Genomic DNA, 22,934 nt, shown 5'->3' with positions numbered 1-22,934 from the left:
TAACGAGGCAATTACTAATAGCCATCAAAAAGGTAGCTATAAAGGTTTAACATATATATTTTTAAAATAGCATGCATTATATATCAGTATTCAGACTTCTTTAGCGATTCTACCATCTTCAACTTTGCCTTCTAGAAGCAAGCTTAACTTAGTTATTGGCTTTATTAAAACATTGTTCTTAGTCAGAATTGTACCGTACGCACCAAACCCTTAACATCAGGCATGATACTCAGTATATAGTCCAAAACACAAAAGTTTTGACAGCATGAAACTTCTTCCTCCATGTCCGATCAATTCATGAATATGTTGTAACAATGTTGTTGAAGTGTGAAAATCCTTCAAGAAAATAATAGGATTTCTAGCAATAACATTCACTGCGATGTTTTGTTTAATTTCCGTCATTAGCAGAGATTTCAAATCCTAGCTCAAGTTTGGCCATTTTCTGTCCAGCTTACAGAGAAACTCTGGTCCATTGATCCATCTCTTACTGCCTAAGAAGCGGTCTGCTGTTAGTCCTCTAGAAGCCTCATCCGCAGGATTTACCTTTGTGTTAACATATTTCCATTGTGAAACATTAGTAGCTCCCAATACAAAATAAATTATTTTTGCTCCAAATGTCAAAAAAAATGTTTGTTCTCATTGGTGAAGTACTATCAGTCCAGAAGATAGATTCTTCCAGTTGAAGCTGTAGTTCTTTTTGCAGCAATATGTCAACTTTAACAGCTAAGACTGTGGCAGTAAGTTCCATCTGGGAATTGTCATTTGCTTCAACGGTGCCACTCTGGCCTTTCCCATTAAGAATGCAACACGTACTTCTTTGTTATCATTTTCTAGTCTTCGATATGAAACAATACCGTAGCCACTTTCACTGGCATCTGAGAAATAATGCAGCTGTGCAGCTGTGCACTTCTGATCTTACTAAACCTTGTAGACTTCATGCACCGGTCCACTTTGAATTCTGAGATCTTGTTGAGATCTGCTAACCAATCTGTCCATCGGTGTAATGAGGTTTGTATTATACTCTCATCCCATCCAAGTTTTTCCTTACAAAGATCCTGCAAAATCAACTTGGCTGGCAGTGTAAATGGTGCCAGAAATCCCAGAGGGTCGTAAACGGAATAAATCACGGATAGGATACCCATTCTAGTACATGGTCGCTCTTGAATTGAGATTCTGAACTTGAACACATCAATCAATCAATCAATCAATCAACCTTTATTGTCATCTTGCAAGCAACAGTTGTACAGTGCAAAATGAAAAGACGTTTCATATGTTTCAATGCACCAGTGCAGTCCCAATGCTCTTTCCTTTGGCACATTGTCTTTGTCCAAATCCAACTCCTTGGTCTCCTTGGCTCTATCATATGGCGGAATGCTTTCCAATACAACACGGCTGTTGCTGATCTACTTGGTAATCCTCCATTATTGCAGAGGGAAGTCTGATGTTTTACCATTTGAATTGCTTCCTGCTCCGTAGACATGGATTTTAAGCTATCATCCATAGAGAAATTATCCTTCACAGTGGTTATCACTTCTTCGGGAAAGTGAGCTTTATTGTCCTCTGCGGTCTTCTTCAATGCAAAGTTTGCACAACTTGGTGATGACACTGCTCCAAAGAGATGTACCTTCATCCAGTATTCAACAAGATCGTGTTGTACATCCCCTTCAGGCCACCATAAGAATCGCAAGTAGTCAATGTGTTTTTCTGATACTTTGACGATGAAACATCGCTTGAATATCAGCCATCAAAGCAATTGGTTCGTGTCTGAATTTAATAAGAACTCCAATGAGTTGGTAAGGTCAGGACATTACAGTAGTTGCCGGGTAAGTGATGTTCCTTTGAAGACTGCAGCACAGTCAAAGACTACCCTCAAGGTCCCTTTCTTCGAGTGATACACCCCATGTACCAAAACTCTCCATCACTTCGATTTAATTAGTTTGTTGGTACAATTTTGGCATAATCATTGTCAATCATATCCTTTAGGAAAGACTATATTCCTCATTAAATTTCGTATTCTTGCCAAACTTGCGTTTCAGATTCTGGGTGCGTTGCTCTGCCATACGACAATTATTCGGCAGATTAACACTTTCTTGTTTGAAAGGTAAGTCCAGACAGTAGTGTCCATCTATTCTTCTTTACTGAGTAGTTCATAATATCCAAGAACTTTAACTCTTCCCTGGACATTTATTTTGGTTCCTTACTGGTAATTTAATTGAAGTCATGATTGTATTGCTTGATCAATAGCTTTTCCAATTTAACAGTAGATATTTGATTAACAGCAGCGGCAGGGCAGTTCTTCTGGTTCCTGCTGTCGTTGTTCCTTCTCAAGGAGCCATAGATAACCTATCCTAGTAGGGTTTTCACAGCAAACGGTCCATCACCTTGGCCCTCACAGTCTGTCTAGGTTCCAATGCTTTCAAAGCATTTGTTCCGATATGGAGGTCGATACAATAATTTATTTTCGGTATCTTGACATCCTTCAAGTAAGGCCTCATGTCTGCGTTATTTATCTCCATCCAACAACTGGTGAGATCTTGGAATTCAATATTGAAATGCTGACGCAGACTTCTAATACTTCTCCAGACTCTTTTATAAGAGCCTGTAATTTTACTTTTAAAAATACGACGTTTGTTGATCTTTCACAGCATCTCATAAGAAGCTGTTCTAAATTAATGCGTTCCGGCTTTCAAATACAATAGCTGTTCTTACTCACACTCTCGTGGTGAAGTTTTCAATCTTCAGATAAGTTGCGTGGCTGTCCATTAACCTACCGGTCAGGTAGGTTCTCTAAGCCAATCTCTGGTTGAGATTTATTTTCTTCAGTTCCTCTTCAGAACCAATTCTTCTGGCAGTAATCTCTCTTCAGAGATCCAGCCCAATCTTCTGTCCATCTTCTATGGGACCAATCTTCTACCTCCTGTCTGTAAGGTAGCTTTCGACTAGATGTATTGGCAGATTATTATATCGTTCAAGGAATCTTTCCTCTAGCCACTATGATTGAAGACAGGGGTAAGTAGATAGTTTTGTTATGCATGCGAGCTCTCCACAAGACATTCAAAGCCGTCCAAAGATAAATCTTCAAAGCGCAGTCTCTTGATTAGTAGTTTCTTTATTGTCGTAGTAAAAACAGTAAGATATTCATTCAAAAAACGTCTTCTTGTTTACGTACATTTTGATCTTACTCGTAGTCAAACTCGTGCATGGTCGAAATCTGTGACTTCTCCCCCATGCTTCCACCAACTAAAACTAAAAGCTACTAGCGCGTTTGCTTTAGAATCCCAGCCTCAAACACGCCTCCGACTACGTAATAAATCCCACCCACATAATTACAGGCAGATAGAATTTAAAGATAACTGGTTATAGTTATATCATGCTGAGTTAAGATAAATGGCTACTACACTAACTACGCTTGGAAATTTTGACATTGGTACAAAGGAGAAAATGATAAAATGTGATTCAGGTGAATCGGAGCCCCAATACAGTGGAGAGGGACGACTTATTCCCTTAACAGAGAGATTAATGACCAGCAAATATTGGTTTCAACTATTTGATAAATAATTGGAATTATGTGAATAATATATTTCCATCCAACAACTGGTGAGATCTTGGAATTCAATATTGAAATGCTGACGCAGACAGAAATACTCATTACCAATTGGAAAAAAATTTGAAGAGCCATCTATCTATTATATAAAAGTCTGTGCCTATCGCCTGCCGTCCGTCCGGCTGCCTTTCTGCCTTTTGATTCGTTCCCATCGTGTGATGTCACAATGCCCAATGCTCGCAGATGTCCAATCACAATGCCCAATGCTCGCAGATGTCAAATCGGAATGGATCCATTTACATGTACGGCTTCCGACTGCATTTCTTCCTTTGATTCACTGCAACTCCGAAACCAGACGCAGAATCGCCGACATCTTTTCCATTTCGGTAGAGATTTCACTTTTCTTTCTAAGTATCCGCTCCTCATTACATTTCGTCGTGTTTAAGTACACGTTTTTAATCAAATCCTTCACCCCCCCCCAATATTTCAAAAATAAACTGACTTCTCACCCATAGAATCAGCACCAGCCCCAGCCCCTGGTGAACGTTCCAACGTGTGATGTCACAATGCCCAATGCTCACAGATGTCCAATCGGAATGGACCCATTTACATATGCCTTTGCAGGATCCCCAGCCCCTGGTGAACGTTCCATCGTGTGATGTCACAATGCCCAATGCTCAAAGACATCGTTGCCATAGTGACAGTACAGAGAAGGTTCACCAGACTGATTCCTGGGATGTCAGGATTTTCATACGAAGAAAGACTGGATAGACTCGGCTTGTACTCGCTAGGTTTTAGAAGATTGAGGGGGTATCTTATAGAAACGTATAAAATTCTTAAGGGCTTGGACAGGCTAGATGCAGGAAGATTGTTCCGGATGTTGGAGAAGACCAGAACAAGGGGTCACAGTTTAAGGATAAGGGGGAAATCCTTTAGGACAGAGATGAGAAACACATTTTTCACACAGAGAGTGGTGAATCTCTGGAATTCTCTGCCACAGAAGGTATTTGAGGTCAGTTCATTGGCTATATTTAAGAGGGAGTTAGATGTGGCCCTTGTGGCTAAAGGGATCAGGGGGTAAGGAGAGAAGGCATGTACAGGATACTGAGTTGGATGATCAGCCATGATCATATTAAATGGTGGTGCAGGCTAGAAGGGCCGAATGGCCTACTCCTGCACTTAATTTCTATGTTTCAATGTTTCCCTCTCATCACCCCTCTCTCTCTCCCATCCATCCCTCCCTCCCCCATCCCCCTACCCTCTCTACCCCACCCCCTTCCCTCTCTCCCCCGCCCCCTTCCCCTACCCCTCTGTCCCTCTACCCCTCCCTCCCCACTCTTCCACTTCTCTCCCCTTAATCCACCCCTCTCCCTCCCTCACCCCTCTCTCTTCCCCTCCCTGTCCCACCCCTTCCCCTACCCCTCTGTCCCTCTTCCACCACTCCCCCGTGCCTCTTCCACCACTCCCGCTACCTCTCCCTCCCTCCCCACTCATCCACTTCTCTCCCCCTTCTCTCCTCCCCCTCTCCGCACCCCTCTTCCATCCCTCTCTCCCCCACCCCTTCCCTCTCTACCCCACCCCCTTCCCTCTCTCCCCCGCCCCCTTCCTCTCTGTCCCTCTTCCACCACTCCCCCTACCCCTCCCTCTCCCACTTCTCTTCCCTTACCTCACCCCTCTCCCTCCCTCACCCCCCCTCCCTTCCCCTCTCTCCCCCATCCCTTCCCCTACCCCTCTGTCCCTCTTCCACCACTCCCCCTGTCCCTCTTCCACCACTCCTGCTACCCCTCTCCCCCTCCCTCCCTCCCCTATCTTCCACTTCTCTCTCCCCCCACCCCTCTCCCCCTCCAATCCCACTCTCCCCCTCCCTCCACACTCTTCCCCCTCTCCCTCCTCATTCCCTTACCGTGCACAATCTCTGTCTTTAAGAAGGAACTACAGATGCTGGAAAATCGAAGGTAGACATAAAAAAAGCTGCATAAACTCAGCGGGTGCGGCAGCATCTATGGAGCGAATTGAATGGTCAACGTTTTTGGCCGAAACCCGGAAGAAGGGTTTTCGGCCAAAAACGTTGCCCTTTTCCTTCGGTCCATAGATGCTGCTGCACCCGCTCAGTTTATCCAGCTTTTTTGATGTTGTACCAGCCTCTCTCTCTCTCTGCCCTTTTCTCTTCTCTCGACTCATGCACGCCCGCTCCAACCCCTCCCCCCCTCCCCTTCACCTCTCTCCCCCATCCTCTTCTCCCCCCCCCCCCCCCCCCTCTCCCTCTCCACCCTCCTCCTCCCCTTCCTCACAAAATATTTTTTGTGGGGGCGGGTCCTCAGTGTGTGAATGTTTGTGGAGGCGGCCACGCGCTCTCCATTCAAGAAGACGCTCATCTGTTTGTGGAGGCGCGTGCTTAGTATGCGACCAAAGATCTTATAGCGGAGCTCTCCGCTACAAGATCTTTGTGTGTGACGACACACGCTCCCCCCCCCCCCCCTTTGGTGCAGGAGGCGCGCGCATCATCTGAACGCACAGCGATTATTCGGATTCTTCACTAACCGTCATTCTGACTTTGCTTGTGAAGAGAAAAGTCCTGAATTGCATTTGTCTGATGCAGGAAGATTGTTCCCGATGTTGAGGAAGTCCAGGGCAAGCAGGACACAGTTTAAGGATAAAGGGGAAATCCTTTAGTACTGAGATGAGGAAAACATTTTTCACACAGATAGTGGTGAGTCTCTGGAACTCTCTGCCACAGAAGGTAGTTGAGGCCAGTTCATTGGCTATATTTAAGAGGGAGATAGATGTGGCCCTTGTGGCTAAAGGGATCAGGGGGTATGGAGAGAAGGCAGGTACAGGATACTGAGTTGGATGATAAGCCATCATCATATTGAATGGTGGTGCAGGCTCGAAGGGCCGAATGGCCTACTCCTGCACTTAATTTCTATGCTTCTATGTTTCCCTCTTATCACCCCTCTCCCTCTCCCACCCATCCCTCTCTCCCCCACCCCCCTTCCCTCTCTTCCACCACCCCCTTCCCCCTACCCCTCTGTCCCTCTTTCACCACTCTCCCTACCCCTCCCTCCCCACTCTTCCACTTCTATCCCCTTACCCCACTCCTCTCCCACCCCCACCCTCTCTCTTTCCCTCCTTCACCTCTCTCTCCCCCACCACCCTTCCCTCGTGCCCTCTTCCATTCCACCAACGTCCCCCGTCTCTCGTCCTCCACTTCCCTGCTACATACCCGCTACACCTCCCTCCCTCCCATCTTCCCCTATCTCCGTACCACTTCTCTCCCCCTTAGGCTCATCCTCCCCTCTCCCACTCTCTCACCCTCTCCCTCTCCAATCCCATCTCTCCCCACCCCCCTTCCCTCTCTAACCCACCCCTTCCCTCTCCCCCCCCCACCCCCTTCCCCCTACCCCTCTGTCCCTCTTCCACAATCCCCCTACCCCTCTCCTCCTCCCTCCCCACTCTCCACTTCTCTCCCCCTTCCCCTCCACTCTCCCTCCCCACTCTTTCCCCTCTCTCCCCCACCCCTCTCCCCCTCCCTCCCTCCTCCCAATCTTCCCCATCCCCACTCCCCCACATCTCTCTCCCCATCTCTCACCACCTACCCCGCTCTCCTTTCCCTCCCAAATCTATCCCGTTTCCCGTTTCCTCCTCCTCCTCTCCCCTCCCTCCCCTCCCTCCCCTCTTCTCACCCCCCACCCCCCCCCCCGCAAACGCCGTTGGGGAAACAGTCCCAACAGATCTGCACTTGGTCTAGTAACCTATAAATTTAAATGAAGTTACATAAAATCATTTTTTTTTCTTGAAGTACCTCAACATTATGATTCTGTTATGGTGAAAATGCCGACTCTATATTAAGGCAGATGGCTTGTCAATGTTACAGCTACATGACTGAGAGAAAAACAAAATCAGCATTTATACTAGGATATATTTATTGAAACATAGACTTTCATTGCAAAAATTATGTTAAATAGACTAATGTTCCCATTAAAATAGCTGAAGAGTGCTATCATATGAATGAATTAATGTGATTGCTATTATCACTGAAACTAATTTCCAGTCTACGGAGTAAGATTATGTTATCTGCTATCCATGAAGGGATGCTTAAGAATTTTATCAGATGACTAAAGAGAATTTATGTTAATCTACTTCAAAATGTTGCTGCCAATCATATTTGATGATCTGTTTCAAATGCTTAAATAAAATGGACAAAACCTCTAAAGGCATAAAAAAGGCCAAAGACATCCACAGGCAAAGGGTGTAGAAGAACACTTCAATGCCGCGGACACCAGAAGCATGTGGCAGGGTGTCAGGGACATCACTGACTACAAGAGCAGCCCCGCCTGACCCCACGGTGATATCACACTGGCCAACGAACTGAACACCTTCTTTGCCCAGTTCGAAACTGGCAACACCACCAGGAGTGGAATAACCCCGGCCATGGTGGAGGGACAGGCCTTAACACTGAGCACTCAGGAGGTACAGTGCGCTCTGCGTAGGATCAATCCACACAAGGCTGCAGGCCCGGATGGAGTCCAGGGAAGAGTACTAAAGGACTGTGCTGTACAGCTGGCGGAGGTATTCACGAGAATCTTCAATTTATCTCTATCTCTGGCAATGGTCCCCAAGTGCCTGAAAACAGCCACCATAGTGCCGGTGCCGAAAAAGTCCAAAGTCACCAACCTGAACGACTACCGCCTGGTTGCCCTAACTCCAATCCCAATGAAGTGCTTCGAAAGGCTGGTCCTCTCCCATATCAAATCCAGCATCCCTGCCTCACTGGACTATCATCAATTTGCATACAGGGCAAATAGATCAACAGAGGATGCCATCTCTCTGGCTCTTCTCACTGTCCTGACTCACCTGGACAGACAGGGCACGTACGTGAGGATGCTCTTCGTTGACTATAGCTCTGCATTCAATACGGTCATCCCCACCAAGCTCACCACCAAACTCCACCAGCTAGGCCTCAGCTCGCCGATATGCGATTGGATCCTGAACTTTCTGACGGAGCGACCGCAGGCAGTGAGACTGGGCCCGCACCTGTCCTCCACTATCACCCTGAGCACCGGCACACCACAGGGCTGTGTACTAAGCCCCATGCTCTACTCCCTCTTCACTCACGACTGTGTTCCTGCATTCGACACCAACACCATCGTGAAGTTTGCAGACGACACAACAGTGATTGGGCTGATCACCAACGGTGATGAAACAAAATACAGGGCGGAGGTGCAGAACCTGGCGGACTGGTGCACACGTAACAACTTGTCACTAAACACCTCCAAGACCAAGGAGCTGATTATTGACTTCAGGAGGTCCCATAATGGAGAATACGCCCCAATCTCCATTTACGGGGAAAGTGTGGAGAGAGTGTCCAGCTTTAAGTTTCTGGGCACTCACATTTCAGAGGACCTCACATGGTCCACAAACACCGCCGCGCTGGTCAAGAAGGCACAGCAACGACTGTTCTTCCTGTGGACATTAAAAAAGACTGGTCTGCTCCAACAGCTGCTGACAACGTTTTACCGCTGCACCACAGAGAGCATATTAACGTATGGCATCTCTGTGTGGTATCTCAGCTGCATGGAGGCGGAGAGGAGAGCTCTTCAGCGCGTCGTCCACAGAGCGCAGAGGATCATTGGGACAGAGCTACCAGCCTTGGAAGGCATCTACCACACACGGTGCCTCAGGAAGGCCGTCAGCATCCATAAAGACTCATCACACCCCTGTAACGGTCTGTTCGAACTACTTCCCTCTGGCAGACGTTACAAGGCCTTCTATGCCCGAACCTCCAGACTCAGAAACAGCTTTATTCCAAGAGCTATAGCGGCTCTGAACCGGCCCTGCTGAGTGCCCCCCACCCCCCCTGGACTGTCTCCCTCGGATGGTCACGACACACAGCTTATATATTTATTTTTCTTTTCTTTTTCATTGGTTGGAGCTGCATACTAAATCTCGTTGCACTGACGTGCAATGACAATAAAAGATATAATTATTATTATTATTATTATTATTATTATTATTATTATTATTATTATTATTATTATTATTATTATTATTATTATTATTATTATTATTATTATTATTATTTCTGATTATTAATCTAATCCTGGTATTATTTTTGGAGTTTTGGTACCATTGTATTTTTATGTTCAAATTGTAAAATTCAATTTGAATGAAAATTGCACAAGTGTTGCCCAAAGTGTTTTCACCTACTGCAAAACTATATATAACAGGATCTTTTTTCACGATTTACCTGTACGTAAAGTGTACACATTTTTCATTTCCCTTCTTTTTTTTGCATCAAGCTGTAATTCCTTAAAAATCTAAGCAATTTACTTCTCTGAAGTTTGAAGCACAAACTGTGTATTTTAATTTCAATGCAATTATGCTATGCTTTTCAAGAAGCAAAAAGGTGACAATTTGTCACCTTTCTGTGCAGTTCATGTGTAGTTTTCCTATTGGTCTGCAGCAAATTCATGTTGATAAGTCATAGGAGCAGAATTAGGCCAATTTGCCCAATGAGTCTATTCTGCCATTCAATCATGGCTGATCTACCTTTCCCTCTCAAACCCATTCTCGTGCCTTCTCCCCGTAACCTTTGGCACCCTTACAAATCAAGAACTTGTCAATCTCTATCGATTAAAGAAATACCTCCTCATCTCCTGTCTGAAGATACTTCCGTTTATTCTGAGGCTGTGCCTCTAGTCCTAGACTCTCCCACGAGAGAAAACATAGAAACATAGAAAATAGGTGCAGGAGTAGGCCCCATCGAGCCTGCACCGCCACTCAATATGATCATGGCTGATCATCCAACTCAGTATCCCATCCCTGCCTTCTCTCCATACCCCCTGATCCCTTTAACCACAAGGGCCACATCTAACTCCTTCTTAAATATAGTCAATGAATTGGCCTCAACTACCTTCTGTGGCAGAGAATTCCACAGATTCACCACTCTCTGCGTAAAAAATGATTTTCTCATCTCGGTCCTAAAATACTTCCCTCTTATCCTTAAACTGTGACCCCTAGTTCTGGACTTCCCCAACATCGGGAATTCCTACATCTAGCCTGTCCAACCCCTTAAGAATTTTCACATCCTCTCCACAGCCACTCTAATCAGACATTTCACTGTTCGGTAAATTTCAATGAGATTTTCCCTCATCCTTCTAAATTCCAGCAGGTACGGGCACAGAGCTGTCAAACACTCCTCATATGTGAAGCTAATCATCCCAAGTTCACGAGTTCATGTTATAGGAGTAGAATTAGGCCATTTGGCCCATCGAGTCTCCTCCGCCATTCAATCATGGCTGATCTTTGCCACCTAATCCCATTTTCTTGCTTTCTCACTATAACCTTTGACACCTGTTCTAATCAAGAACGTGTCTATCTCTACCTTTAAAATATCCACTGTCTTGGCCTCCACAGAACTCAGTGACAATGAGTTCTACAGATGAACTACCCTCTTACTAAAGAAGTTCATCCACATTTTTAAAAAAGTGCCCTTTAATTCTGAGGCCATGACCTCTGGTCCTACTCTCCCACCAGCGGAAACATCCTTTCCACATCCACTCTATCTTTGCCTTTCATTATACTGTAAGTTTCAGTGAGGTCCCCCCTCAATCTTCTAAACTCAGGAGGCCCAGTGCTGTCAAATGCTTATCATATGCTAAACTATTAATTACTGGAATCATTCTTATAAACCTCCTCTGGACCCTCTCCAGAGCCAGCAAACCCTTCCTCAGATATGGGGCCCCAAATTTGCTTACAGTACTCCAAATGCGGCCTGACCAGCGCCTATTACATTTCCATGATCATCTTCGTAAACCTCTGGATCCTCTCCAATGACAACACATCCCTACTCAGATATGGGGCCCAAAACTGTTCACAATACTCCAAATGTTGTCTGACCAGTGCTTTATATGGCTTCAGCATTACCACCCTGCTTTTATATTTGAATCCTCTCGAAATGATTGATAAGAACTTGGCTGAAGAACTTCATAACCTTCAGAAAAAAACTACTTTAAACAGCATTGACACAGGTTGGCTCTGCTTCCTCCACTTAAATTATTCTAGTTGATCAAGAATTATCTCATGGAAATCCTTCCTTTCATTTATCATATGTGCAAACAACTGAGATTTAACATTTTGATTGGGTTGAGGTTTTCATTAAAATATTGCCAGCAGTGCAAACAGGATGGATAATTCCAATATCCTGTTCTTGCAACAGATAAGATAAACTTGGATCAATTTCTATCAAAAGAAACAGAGCATATAGTCCTGTTATAATTTTAGTAAGATAAATACTGTATTTTAACATGATCCAAAGAAGGTTCATTTTGTGACTGGTTATGCGTTATTCTTCATTAGAACGCTCAATGCATTTATGATTCTAATGTGCTGCTCTTGAAGTAAAATTGTTATCCTTATATTTGGCATTTAGTCAAGCAATAAATAGTTTTATGGTCTCAACACACCTCTGACACATGACAGTCCTGCACTGAATCATTGATACACTTAGTTCAGTAACATGAAAGCTCAGCTAAATAAAATAATTTGATCAATGTACAATTATATTTACACTAACTTTTATAACCGCAGTCTTATATTAAACTGAACAGCTAAGTTAATTAAAATCAAGATAGGGTTCTAAGTCTTTTTGAACCACTAATAGAAAAATATTTTGTTGTGCAGTTCTTCAGCTTGCAAAGACATGAAAGATTGACCAACCTGACTTATTTTCTAGTATGTTCCTCGAAGTAAGTAATTTGTTACTCTCGCTTTCTGTCAACCTGGCTGCTAAGAATAACTTGACATGCTCCAAAAGAGTTGAGTACTGCATGTTACTTGCAAAAGAATTAAGGTCAAAATTGTTTGCTTCACTTTGCTGCAAAATCGGAAGCCACTGTCGGGCTCACGTCCATTAGCTAGATATTGTTGATTCCCTTGTTCACACATTGCACTCTTCCCATTGCCACAGCTAGCACTTGTTGTGATTTCTGTCTCAAAGCTTCACTGCCATGGGGCAGGGCGGGACATGAACATTTGGTGGGCTTTAAACAGTGGAGCCTGCACCCAAACTACTTGACAGCATTTCGACAACTCACTGTTGGCAAAAGCCTTTTAACTTAGTTTATCCAAGGCAGTTCAAATGAATAATTGAAATAATAATAAATATACTTAGAATTGACTTGCACTACTGGAAATGAAGTACAAGCATAAATATTAAGTAAAAATAAACTAATGGTAAACTATTTATGCAAGATACCCTAGTGCAGGGCTGAGAGACTACATTGCAAAACATGTCATACAGCTTGTAAACAGGCCCTTTGGGCCAACTTGCCAATGCCAACCAATGTTTCCCTTCTACACTAGTCCGATATCCTTCTAAACGTATCCTATCCATGTACCTATCCAAATGTCTTTTAAACATTGTGATAGTACCTTGTGTATAAAATGTTTCCCCTCGGTTTCCGGGGGGAACCTATGTCTTCTGGGTCTTGATTCCCATACTGTAAAAGTTATCCTATCTATTCACTTCATTATCTTATACACCTCTATAAGATCACCCCTCATCCTCCTGCATGCTAAGGAACAAATTCCTAGCATACTTAATGTCTCCCTATAGCCCAGGACCTCAATTCCTGGCAACATCCTCTTAAATCTTGGGTCCATTTGTTCCCATTATTTTGTTTTTCCATGAAAATGTATAGAAAATAAGAGGGGGTAGGACCAGAAAAGTTTTCGAACTTCTTCTTACCTCTTTTGAACATGAACGATATTATTTGTATTATTTGAGTTACTTATTTGTTTGTTTTCCTTTGTGTTTTATTTTATTTTTTTATTGCTTACAAGTTTATTTGTGTTTGTATTTTTTAACATGTTCAATAAATTAATAAAGTAAAAGTAAAAGTAAAAATCTTCTCTGCACCCTTTCCAGTTTAACAAAACCATTCCTATAACAGGGTGACCAAAACTGACCACAATAATCCAAATTTGGCCTCACCAATGTATTCCATAACTGTAACATAACCTCACAACTTCTACACTCAATTTTCTGACTAATGGCCAATGTGATGAAAGCCTTCTTGACCACCCTATCTGCCTGTGATGCCACTTTCAAGCAACTATGAACCTGCACTCCTAGTTCCCTCTGCTCTACAACACTCATCAGAGCTCTATCATTCACTGTGAAGGTCCTGCCCTGGTTTCACTTTGCAAAATGCAACGCCTCACACTTATTTATATTAAACTCCATTAATTTGGCACACAAGCCCAACTGATCAAGATCCTTCTGCAATTTTTGATAACCTTCTTCACTATCTACAATGCCGCTCAACTATTGTATTCTTTGTAAACTTGCTAATCGTGCCTTGTACATTCCCATCCAAATCGCTAATATAAACCACAAACAGCAAAGGGCCCAGCACTAATCCCTGAGGCACACTACTAGTCACAGACGTCCAGCAGAAAAAATAACCTTCCACCATCACCCTCGGCTTCCTTCCATGAAGCCAATTCACTATCCAGTCGGCCTGCTCTCCATGGAACCTAGTGATCTAACCTACCAGAGCAGCCTACCTTGCAGAACCTTATGAAATGCTTAATCCCTCAACTGAGTATATTTTTGTTTTTGTGGACACAAGGGGTTGCATATGCAGGTTTGTAAAACCACAAAGTGTTGGAGTAACTCAGTGGATCAGGCAGTATTTTTAGATAAACTGAAGATGGTTCCCAACCCAAAACATTGCCATTCCATGTTCTCTAGAGATGCTGCCAAACCACTAAGTTACTCGAGCAATTGGATTTTTTTTGCTTTTCAGTGCATTTTTAATCAGTGGTGAGTCCATCTCAAAGCAGGAGGACAGAAACTTCAACATTGGACTCAGCTTGTATTTACTTTCCCGTTACAGTGTGTTAGATTGTTAGAGATTGTCTGTCTTGATCCACGCTTGGACTCATCATTCAGCCCGTACAATAGCAATATGATCCAGGGCAGCCGTCACCCTTAATAGCATTTCAAGTCTTCTCCCATTCGTTTGAATGGGCTCCTGACCTTCATTAAGAAGATAAATGTAAACTTTTTTTTTAAAATTTGTCATGATTTAATTGTATATGTTTTAATTATTCAACTAGTTTACTAGAATTCCCTTTTCGAACCATTTTTTAAAATTTATTTGAACAGTTTGTTTAAAGGATCTCTAACTTGACATCAGGGACTATTTGGAATGGTTGCAAATGATCCGAAAGCTCAGTGGACAGGGTCTCAGCCTGCAATGCCTGAGGGCTACTCTTTGCTTAAAGAATGCTCTGGTTCATGGAACAGATGTACTGGAAAGCCCTTAAGATTGCAACAGATTTGCAAGTGAAGGTCCCACACTAAAAGAGACTGCGATTGAGGGGGGAACAAGGTATCATGCAGAGATCAGCCCACTTCAGAATGTTCAAGGAGTGGAGGGACGAATATGTGTTTATTTGGTGTGTTATGCTGTTTACCAAGGAAAGACACAAAATGCTGGAGTAGTTCAACAGGTCACGCAGAATCGCTGGAGAACATGGAAATACGGTCATAGGAGTAAAATTAGGTAATTCGGCCCATCAAGTCTACTCCGCCATTCAATCATGGCTGATCTATCTCTCCTTCCTAACTCTATTCTCCTGCTTTCTCCCTATAACCTCTGACACCTGTACTAATCACAAATCTATTTATCTCTGCCTAAAAAATATCCATTGACTTGGCCTCCAGAGCCTTCTTTGGCAAATAATTCCACAGATTCACCACTCTCTGACTAAATAAATTTCTCCTCATCTCTTTCCTAAAAGAACATCCTTTAATTCTGAGGCTATGACCTCTTCCTAGACTCTCCAACTGGTGGAAACATCCTTTCCACATCCACTCTATCCAAGCCTTTCACTATTCACAATGAGGTCCCCCCTCATTCTTCTAAACTCCAGAGAGTACAGTCCCAGTGCTATAAACGCTCATTATAGGTTAACATACTCATTCCTGGGATCATTCGTCTAAATCTCCTCTGGACCCCTTCCAGAGCCAGCACATCCTCCCTCAGATATATACTCAAAATTGCTCACAATATTCCAAACGCGGCCTTACAAACGCCTTATAGAGCTTCAACATTGCATCCCTGTTTTTGTATACAAACCCTCTTATATAGCCTCAGCATTACATTGTATTCTAGTCCTCTTGAAATAAATGCTAGCTTTGAGTTTGCTTCCTTTACTACTGATTCGACTTGCAGATTAACCTTTTGGAAATCCTGCACCAGCATTCCCAAATCTCTTTGCACCTCTGATTTCTGGATTATCTCCCCATTTAGAAAATAGTCTACGCTTTTATTACTAGTACCAAAATGCATGATTCCACACTTTGCTGCACTATATTCCATCTGTCACTTCTCTGCCCACTCTCCCAACCTGTCCTTCTGCAGAGTCCTTGATTTTTCTACACTACCTGCCCCTCCATCTATATTTGTATATCATCCGCAAAAATGGCCACAAAGCCTTCAATCTGCTAATCCAAATCATTAATATGATGTGGAGTGAGTGAGGTGGAGAACATTTGTCAATGGACTATGCTCCCTAGAAGATCAAAGGACTTAAGAAGAAGCAGAAGATGTTTCACATCAGGACCCTCCCACAGACTTGAGTCCTGACCCAAAACACCAGCCATCCATGCTCTCCAGGGATGCTGCCTAATCTACTGAGTGACTCCAGCATTTTGTGCTTTTCCAAGAGTATTGTTCACTGAATGTGGAGTCAAAAAGGGTGACCATTCCAAAACATTCTCCCCACATAACATCGAAGTAGTACAGGTTTTAGAGGTATCAATGACTCTGAGTGGCTGTTACTGTAGAATTAAGTACGCACAAACTGTGATTGAAGCCATACATAGAAGGCTCTATATTTACCAAACTTTTAACATCCTAAGTCATTTCAGTCAAAACAAAACTTCTGAATTATTGATAAAACTTTGATTTGAATTTCTAGTACAATAATGACCAAAATGTTTTAAATATCTGGTAAAACTAAAATTAACTGTGAAATCATAGCATGGGATAAAGATTATGTATCTCGTAATATGGTAATTATGAAATTAAATGCGAAACAAATGTTAATGATCTGCCAAATCAGCATACAATCTCTTTGTCCTTTAAAAAATCCCCGCCAAACTGTTATTACTCTTGATTTTCTTATCCTAAATGTTATCGAAACATAGAAACATAGAAAATAGGTGCAGGAGGAGGCCATTCGGCCTTTCGAGCCAGCACCGCCATTCATTGTGATCATGGCTGATCGTCTCCTATCAATAACCCATGCCTGCCTTCTTCCCATATCCCTTGACTCCACTAGCCCCTAGAGTTCTATCTAACTCTCTTAAATCCATCCAATGACTTGGCCTCCACTGCCCTCTGTGGCAGGGAATTCCATAAATTCACAACTCTGGGTGAAAACGTTTTTTCTCACCTCAGTCTTAAATGGCTCCCCTTTATTCTAAGACTGTGGCCCCTGGTTCTGGACTCGCCCAACATTGGGACCATTTTTTCTGCATCTAGCTTGTCCAGCCCTTTTATAATTGTATATGTTTCTATAAGATACCCCCTCATCCTTCTAAACTCCAGTGAATACAAGCCTAGTCTTTTCAATCTTTCCTCATGACAGTCCCGCTATCCCAGGGATCAATCTCATGAACCTACGCTGCACTGCCTCAATCACAAGGATGTCCTTCCTCAAATTAGGAGACCAAAACTGTACTCAATACTCCGGATGTGGTCTCATCAGAGCCCTATACAACTGCAGAAGAACCTCTTTACTCCTATACTGAAATCCTCTTGTTATGAAGGCCAACATTCCATTAGCTTTCTTCACTGCCTGCTGTACCTGCACGCCAACTTTCAGTGACCGGTGTACAAGGATGCCCAGGTCTCGCTACAACTCCCCCTTACCTAACCTAACCCCATTGAGATAATAATCTGCCCCCTTGTTTTTATCTATGATAGAAAATAGTTTTATAAATGGCTCATTATAAAAATAGTACATGGCACATACTTAGAACAGCCACTGTAGTCCATTAAGTTTTAGCCATTCTGGTGGTGCAGCGGTAGAGTTGCTGCCTGACAGCACCAAATACCTGGATTTGATACTGACTACAGGTGCTTGTCTGTACAGTCTCCCTTTGACCTGCATGGGTTTTCTCTGGGATCTCCAGTTTCCTCCCACACTCCATAGACATACAGGTTTGTAGGTTAAGTGGCTTGGTATAATTGTAAATTGTCCCTAGTGTGTGTAGGATAGTATTATTGTGCAGGAATCGCTGGTCGGCGTGGACTCGGTGGGCCAAAGGGCCTCTTTCTGCTCTGTATCTCTTAAATTATAAAAAAGTCAGAAAAATCCCTAAATGTTTGAAATTCATTATTTTCTCACGCTCTGCAATATGTATTTACAATTTCTTTGGAATTGCATTGGGCTTCTAGTTTATTTATTTTCATTTGTTTGCACTTCTTTCTGCCACTAAGAATATCATACTGTCTCTGATGATATTTTGAGCATTAGCAGCAAATAACAAAACAAGGGTTGGGAGATGTATTTATGGAAATGCACTCAACAATTGTACTACATGTGGGATGTACACCAAGTTATTTTAGGGGCATGAAAGTGATTTATTATTCGCTCATGGTATGCAAAGAATCACACACAAGAATGATACCATGCTGGTACAATTACTCACTGTAATTGTGCATGATTTCTGTATGTTAAAATCTGAATAGTCACCTGCTGTGGTGGGAACTCGTAACAAGGTAACAAGGCACAGCAGCTGCTCATGTTACATGTAGTGGATTGCATTGACAGCTTATTGTTTGAAGTGGATGAATGGATGCAGAGTGAGCTTACAGAGGAAAGACTGGACATAGAATGAAGGAATTGTCTTTACTGTGTAAACTGGTGCTGGAGTGCTGGAGTAACTCTGCAGGTAACAAAGTGCTGGAGTAACTCAGTGGGCCAGGCAGCATCTCTGCGGAACATGGATAGGTAACATTTTTGGTTGGGACCCTTCAGGCAGAACTAAACGTCTCAGGTAGTAGGTGGACAGAATGAGGAGTTTTTTTGGTAGGTAGTTGGTGGGAACACAAGGCGGAGATTAGAATAGAAGATGTGACACAAACAGATTGAAGAGTTGCGAATTGTGAAGTCAGAGAAAAGAATGTAAGATAAGTTGTAGGGGAATGAAAGAAATCCAGGTGGATCACAGGGAGGGAGAGCGAACGGGAAGAGAAAGGAAGAGGTGTAGGGGATAAAGGGGAGGAGTGGGGTGTTGTGAGAGGTTGCCTAAAATTGGAAAATTGAATATTCATACCGTTGGTTTGGAAGCTATCCAAACAGAATATGAGGTGCTATTCCTCCACTTTGCATGTGGCCTCACTCTGGCAATGAGGACATAGTGGCAGGTGAAGTTAAAGACCGGAAGAGTCAGGTTCAAGACCGGAAGGGTCACTCCAAGAAAATAGTGAGCCTTATCTGAAGCATGGGAGGCATTCACCCCTTGCAGAATAATCCTTGGATGACTTCCAGGTACAAAGAAATGACAGTTCAGGTAAATTCTGTTGCCTTACCTAATGGCCACACTGGCCTTTATTCTGCTGTTAATACCTGCTTTCTTGATTGACATCCATGTTATTTATTCAGTGTTTATAACGCTTCAATGTAGCAGCAGTCACATAAAGCAGTAATTACACACTGATTAATGTCACTGGTGTGTGCCCAATGCCATCTGTATGTAGGCGTCTCATGTGCAGGGAAGCAAGAGAGCATATTCAATTTATACACCAAGAAAACTCAGAAATGGATATTGAGTTTAATCATCAATTTTGCGCACACTCAGAAATGTCAAGTCCTGAAATCAATTCTGCATTTCCCTTCAGTTGTTTGTTTGTCTCCAAAAACAAGATGATCGATCCCGATAGAATTACATCTGTTCAATATCTACTTGGGGGTGGAAGATTGCAACCTTCACGTGGTCTCCGCCCTGTTTTGACTAATGCAATCAACCCGGCATGCACAATCAAATAAGATCAAATAGAACAAGTTGTCCTACAACTTTCGGCTGTGCACGCCATACGCAAGAAGAAGAAGAATATCTACTTGTTTGGTGGAGTAATTTGCATAAATAGCCCCCATCCAATCATATGACAAAGTGTAAGGAATGTCTGTTGCTGATCATAATCTAACCAAGAAAGATTTTTTTTTCCAGTGAATCATAAGGTCTTAAAGATTATCATCATAGTTATTTTTATTTAATAAATACTTATAGTTACCTATTAATGCTGCTTATTTGCAGGAAGTTAAGATTGCCAAGGGAAAGTTAACCTTTATAAAGCAATAACATATATTGGCATTTCTTTTCATTTAATTTCAGGAAGAAATTGCAACAATTCTTTTTTTCTGTGCAAAAATGGGAAGTGTATAAATGAAACCCTTACTTGTGATAAGAATAACGACTGTGAAGATGGATCAGATGAAAGCAACTGCTATGTCAATGAATGTGCAAACAAGCGCATCAGCGGATGCTCACAAGACTGTCAGGACTTTAAAATCGGGTACAAGGTTCGTGCAAATTTAAACTGTGAATCTGAATATTGTCAGCAAATATAATAAGGCTTGATGAGGATTTCTGTTGAAAAGATATTGAGAGACAAATTCAAGCTGACGTTTGATGTCAGACATTGGTAATCCTGTTAATTACTGGTAATTAAATACAATTATTTGTTTAGTTACCTTCAATTTAGTCCATTGAATTTTGAGACAAATTCAACAAATAAATGAATCACAAACTCGTGATCTGGAATATTTTGTTCTATTTTCCTGCATAAATGTTTCAATTAACATTTGCTCTGCAGCTTTTGAGATATGTTGCCACAGAGAACTGCAAGAACTGGTTTCCAAAATAGACCCAAAGTGTTGAAATAACTCAGCGAGCCACACAGCCCCTCTGGAGAACATGGATAGGTAACGTTTCAGGTCCTGACCCAGAACGTCACCTATTCACTTACGCCAGAGATGCTGAGTTACACCAGTACTCTGTGTCTTACTGCATACCCCCCAGCAACAAACATTAAAGTAAAAATAGTAACTGTTGGAAACACTCAAGAGGTTAATCAACAATTCTAGAGAAATGGATAAGTTTACTGAATAACTTTCATCAGAATGTGGAAAAATTATGTATTAAAATAATTGTTTGTATTGAAGGGAAGAGAGAGGGGTGGAAAGAACAAAGGGGATGTCTGTGATTGGATGGCAAGCAAAAGAAACAGCGTGACACAAGTACACACAGAACAGCACATGAGTGGCCCTTAAGGCCCAAAACGTTTGTGCTAAAAATGTGCACAAATTAAACTAATCTCATCTGCCTGCATGTGATACATATTCCTCCAATCCCTGCATATTCATGTCTATCTAAAAGTATCTTAAATGCCACTATTGTGTCTTCCACCACCACAACCCCTGGAAGTGCATTCCAGGCACCCACCACATTCTTTGTAAAATATTTTCCCTGCACAGCTTCTTTTAATTTTCCCTCTCTCACCTGAAAGGAATGTCCTGTAGTATTTGACATTTCGATCCTTAGAAAGAGATTCTGAATCTTTTCCTTATCTCTGCCTCCCATAATTTTATAAACTTCTATCAAGTGTTCCCTCGGCTTCAGACCCTCCAGAGAAAACAATCCACGTTTAACCATATAACCATATAACAATTACAGCATAGAAACAGGCCATCTCGGCCCTACAAGTCCGTGCCGAACAACTTTTTTCCCTTAGTCCCACCTGCCTGCACTCATACCATAACCCTCCATTCCCTTCTCATCCATATGCCTGTCCAATTTATTTTTAAATGATACCAACGAACCTGCCGCCACCACTTCCACTGGAAGCTCATTCCACACCGCGACCACTCTCAGAGTAAATAAGTTCCCCCTCATGTTACCCCTAAACTTCTGTCCCTTAATTCTGAAGTCATGTCCTCTTGTTTGAATCTTCCCTATTCTCAAAGGGAAAAGCTTGTCCACGTCAACTCTGTCTATCCCTCTCATCATTTTAAAGACCTCTATCAAGTCCCCCCTTAACCTTCTGCGCTCCAGAGAATAAAGACCTAACTTATTCAACCTATCTCTGTAACTTAGTTGTTGAAACCCAGGCATCATTCTAGTAAATCTCCTCTGTACTCACTCTATTTTGTTGACATCCTTCCTATAATTGGGCGACCAAAATTGTACACCATACTCCAGATTTGGTCTCACCAATGCCTTGTACAATTTTAACATTACATCCCAGCTTCTATACTCAATGCTCTGATTTATAAAGGCTAGCATACCAAAAGCTTTCTTTACCACCCTATCTATATGAGATTCCACCTTCAAGGAACTATGCACGGTTATTCCCAGATCCCTCTGTTCAACTGTATTCTTCAATTCCCTACCATTTACCATGTACATCCTATTTTGATTTGTCCTGCCAAGGTGTAGCACCTCACATTTATCAGCATTAAACTCCATCTGCCATCTTTCAGCCCATCTTCCAAATGGCCTAAATCACTCTGTAGACTTTGGAAATCCTCTTCATTATCCACAACACCCCCTATCTTGGTATCATCTGCATACTTACTAATCCAATTTACCACCCCTTCATCCAGATCATTGATGTACATGACAAACAACAAAGTACCCAACACAGATCCCTGAGGCACCCCACTAGTCACCTGCCTCCAACCCGACAAACAGCCATCCACCATTACCCTCTGGCTTCTCCCATTCAGCCACTGTTGAATCCATCTTGCTATTCCTGCATTTATACCCAACAGTTGAACCTTCTTAACCAACCTTCCATGAGGAACCTTCCATGGTGTAACCAACCTTCCATGAGGAACCTTGTCAAAGGCCTTACTAAAGTCCATATAGACAACATCTATAGACAACTGCTTTACCCTCGTCAATTTCCCTAGTAACCTCTTCAAAAAATTCAAGAAGTTTGTTCAACTTTTCCTTATTGCTAATACCATCTAATGCATGCATTATCCTGGTAACCCTCTTTGGCACCCTCTCCAAACTGCACATCCTTCCTGTGATGGAGGGAACAGAACTGCAACTGTGTTCTAAACAAAGTTTTGTAAAGCTGCAACATGACTCTGGACTCTTATACTCAATGCCCTGACCAATAAAGACAAGCATTGGTGTGGATTTAACGAATAAGAACTGGTTTACCAAAGACCAGTAATATATTGCCTTCTGATGGAAATCCCTACACAATATTGAGTCATACAACATGGAAACAGATCCTTCTACCCATCTCAACTAAGCCGAGCCAGATGGCAATCTACATCAGATCCATTTCCCCAC

General features: G+C 42.6%; 1 protein-coding gene across 1 annotated transcript in view; it reads left to right on the top strand.

The window, feature by feature from the left end:
- lrp1b (LDL receptor related protein 1B) overlaps positions 1-22,934 on the top strand; it is a 1,292,371-nt gene that overhangs the window by 1,057,897 nt on the left and 211,540 nt on the right. Inside the window, exon 55 of the mRNA XM_033023505.1 lies at positions 19,962-20,149. Within this exon, the coding sequence (XP_032879396.1) occupies positions 19,962-20,149 (188 nt within the window). The remainder of the gene's footprint in view (positions 1-19,961; positions 20,150-22,934) is intronic.

This window comes from Amblyraja radiata, chromosome 7 (genome assembly GCF_010909765.2).
Source record: "Amblyraja radiata isolate CabotCenter1 chromosome 7, sAmbRad1.1.pri, whole genome shotgun sequence".
In the NCBI taxonomy this organism is placed as follows: domain Eukaryota; kingdom Metazoa; phylum Chordata; class Chondrichthyes; order Rajiformes; family Rajidae; genus Amblyraja; species Amblyraja radiata.
This window is presented reverse-complemented; position numbering and strand designations above follow the sequence as displayed.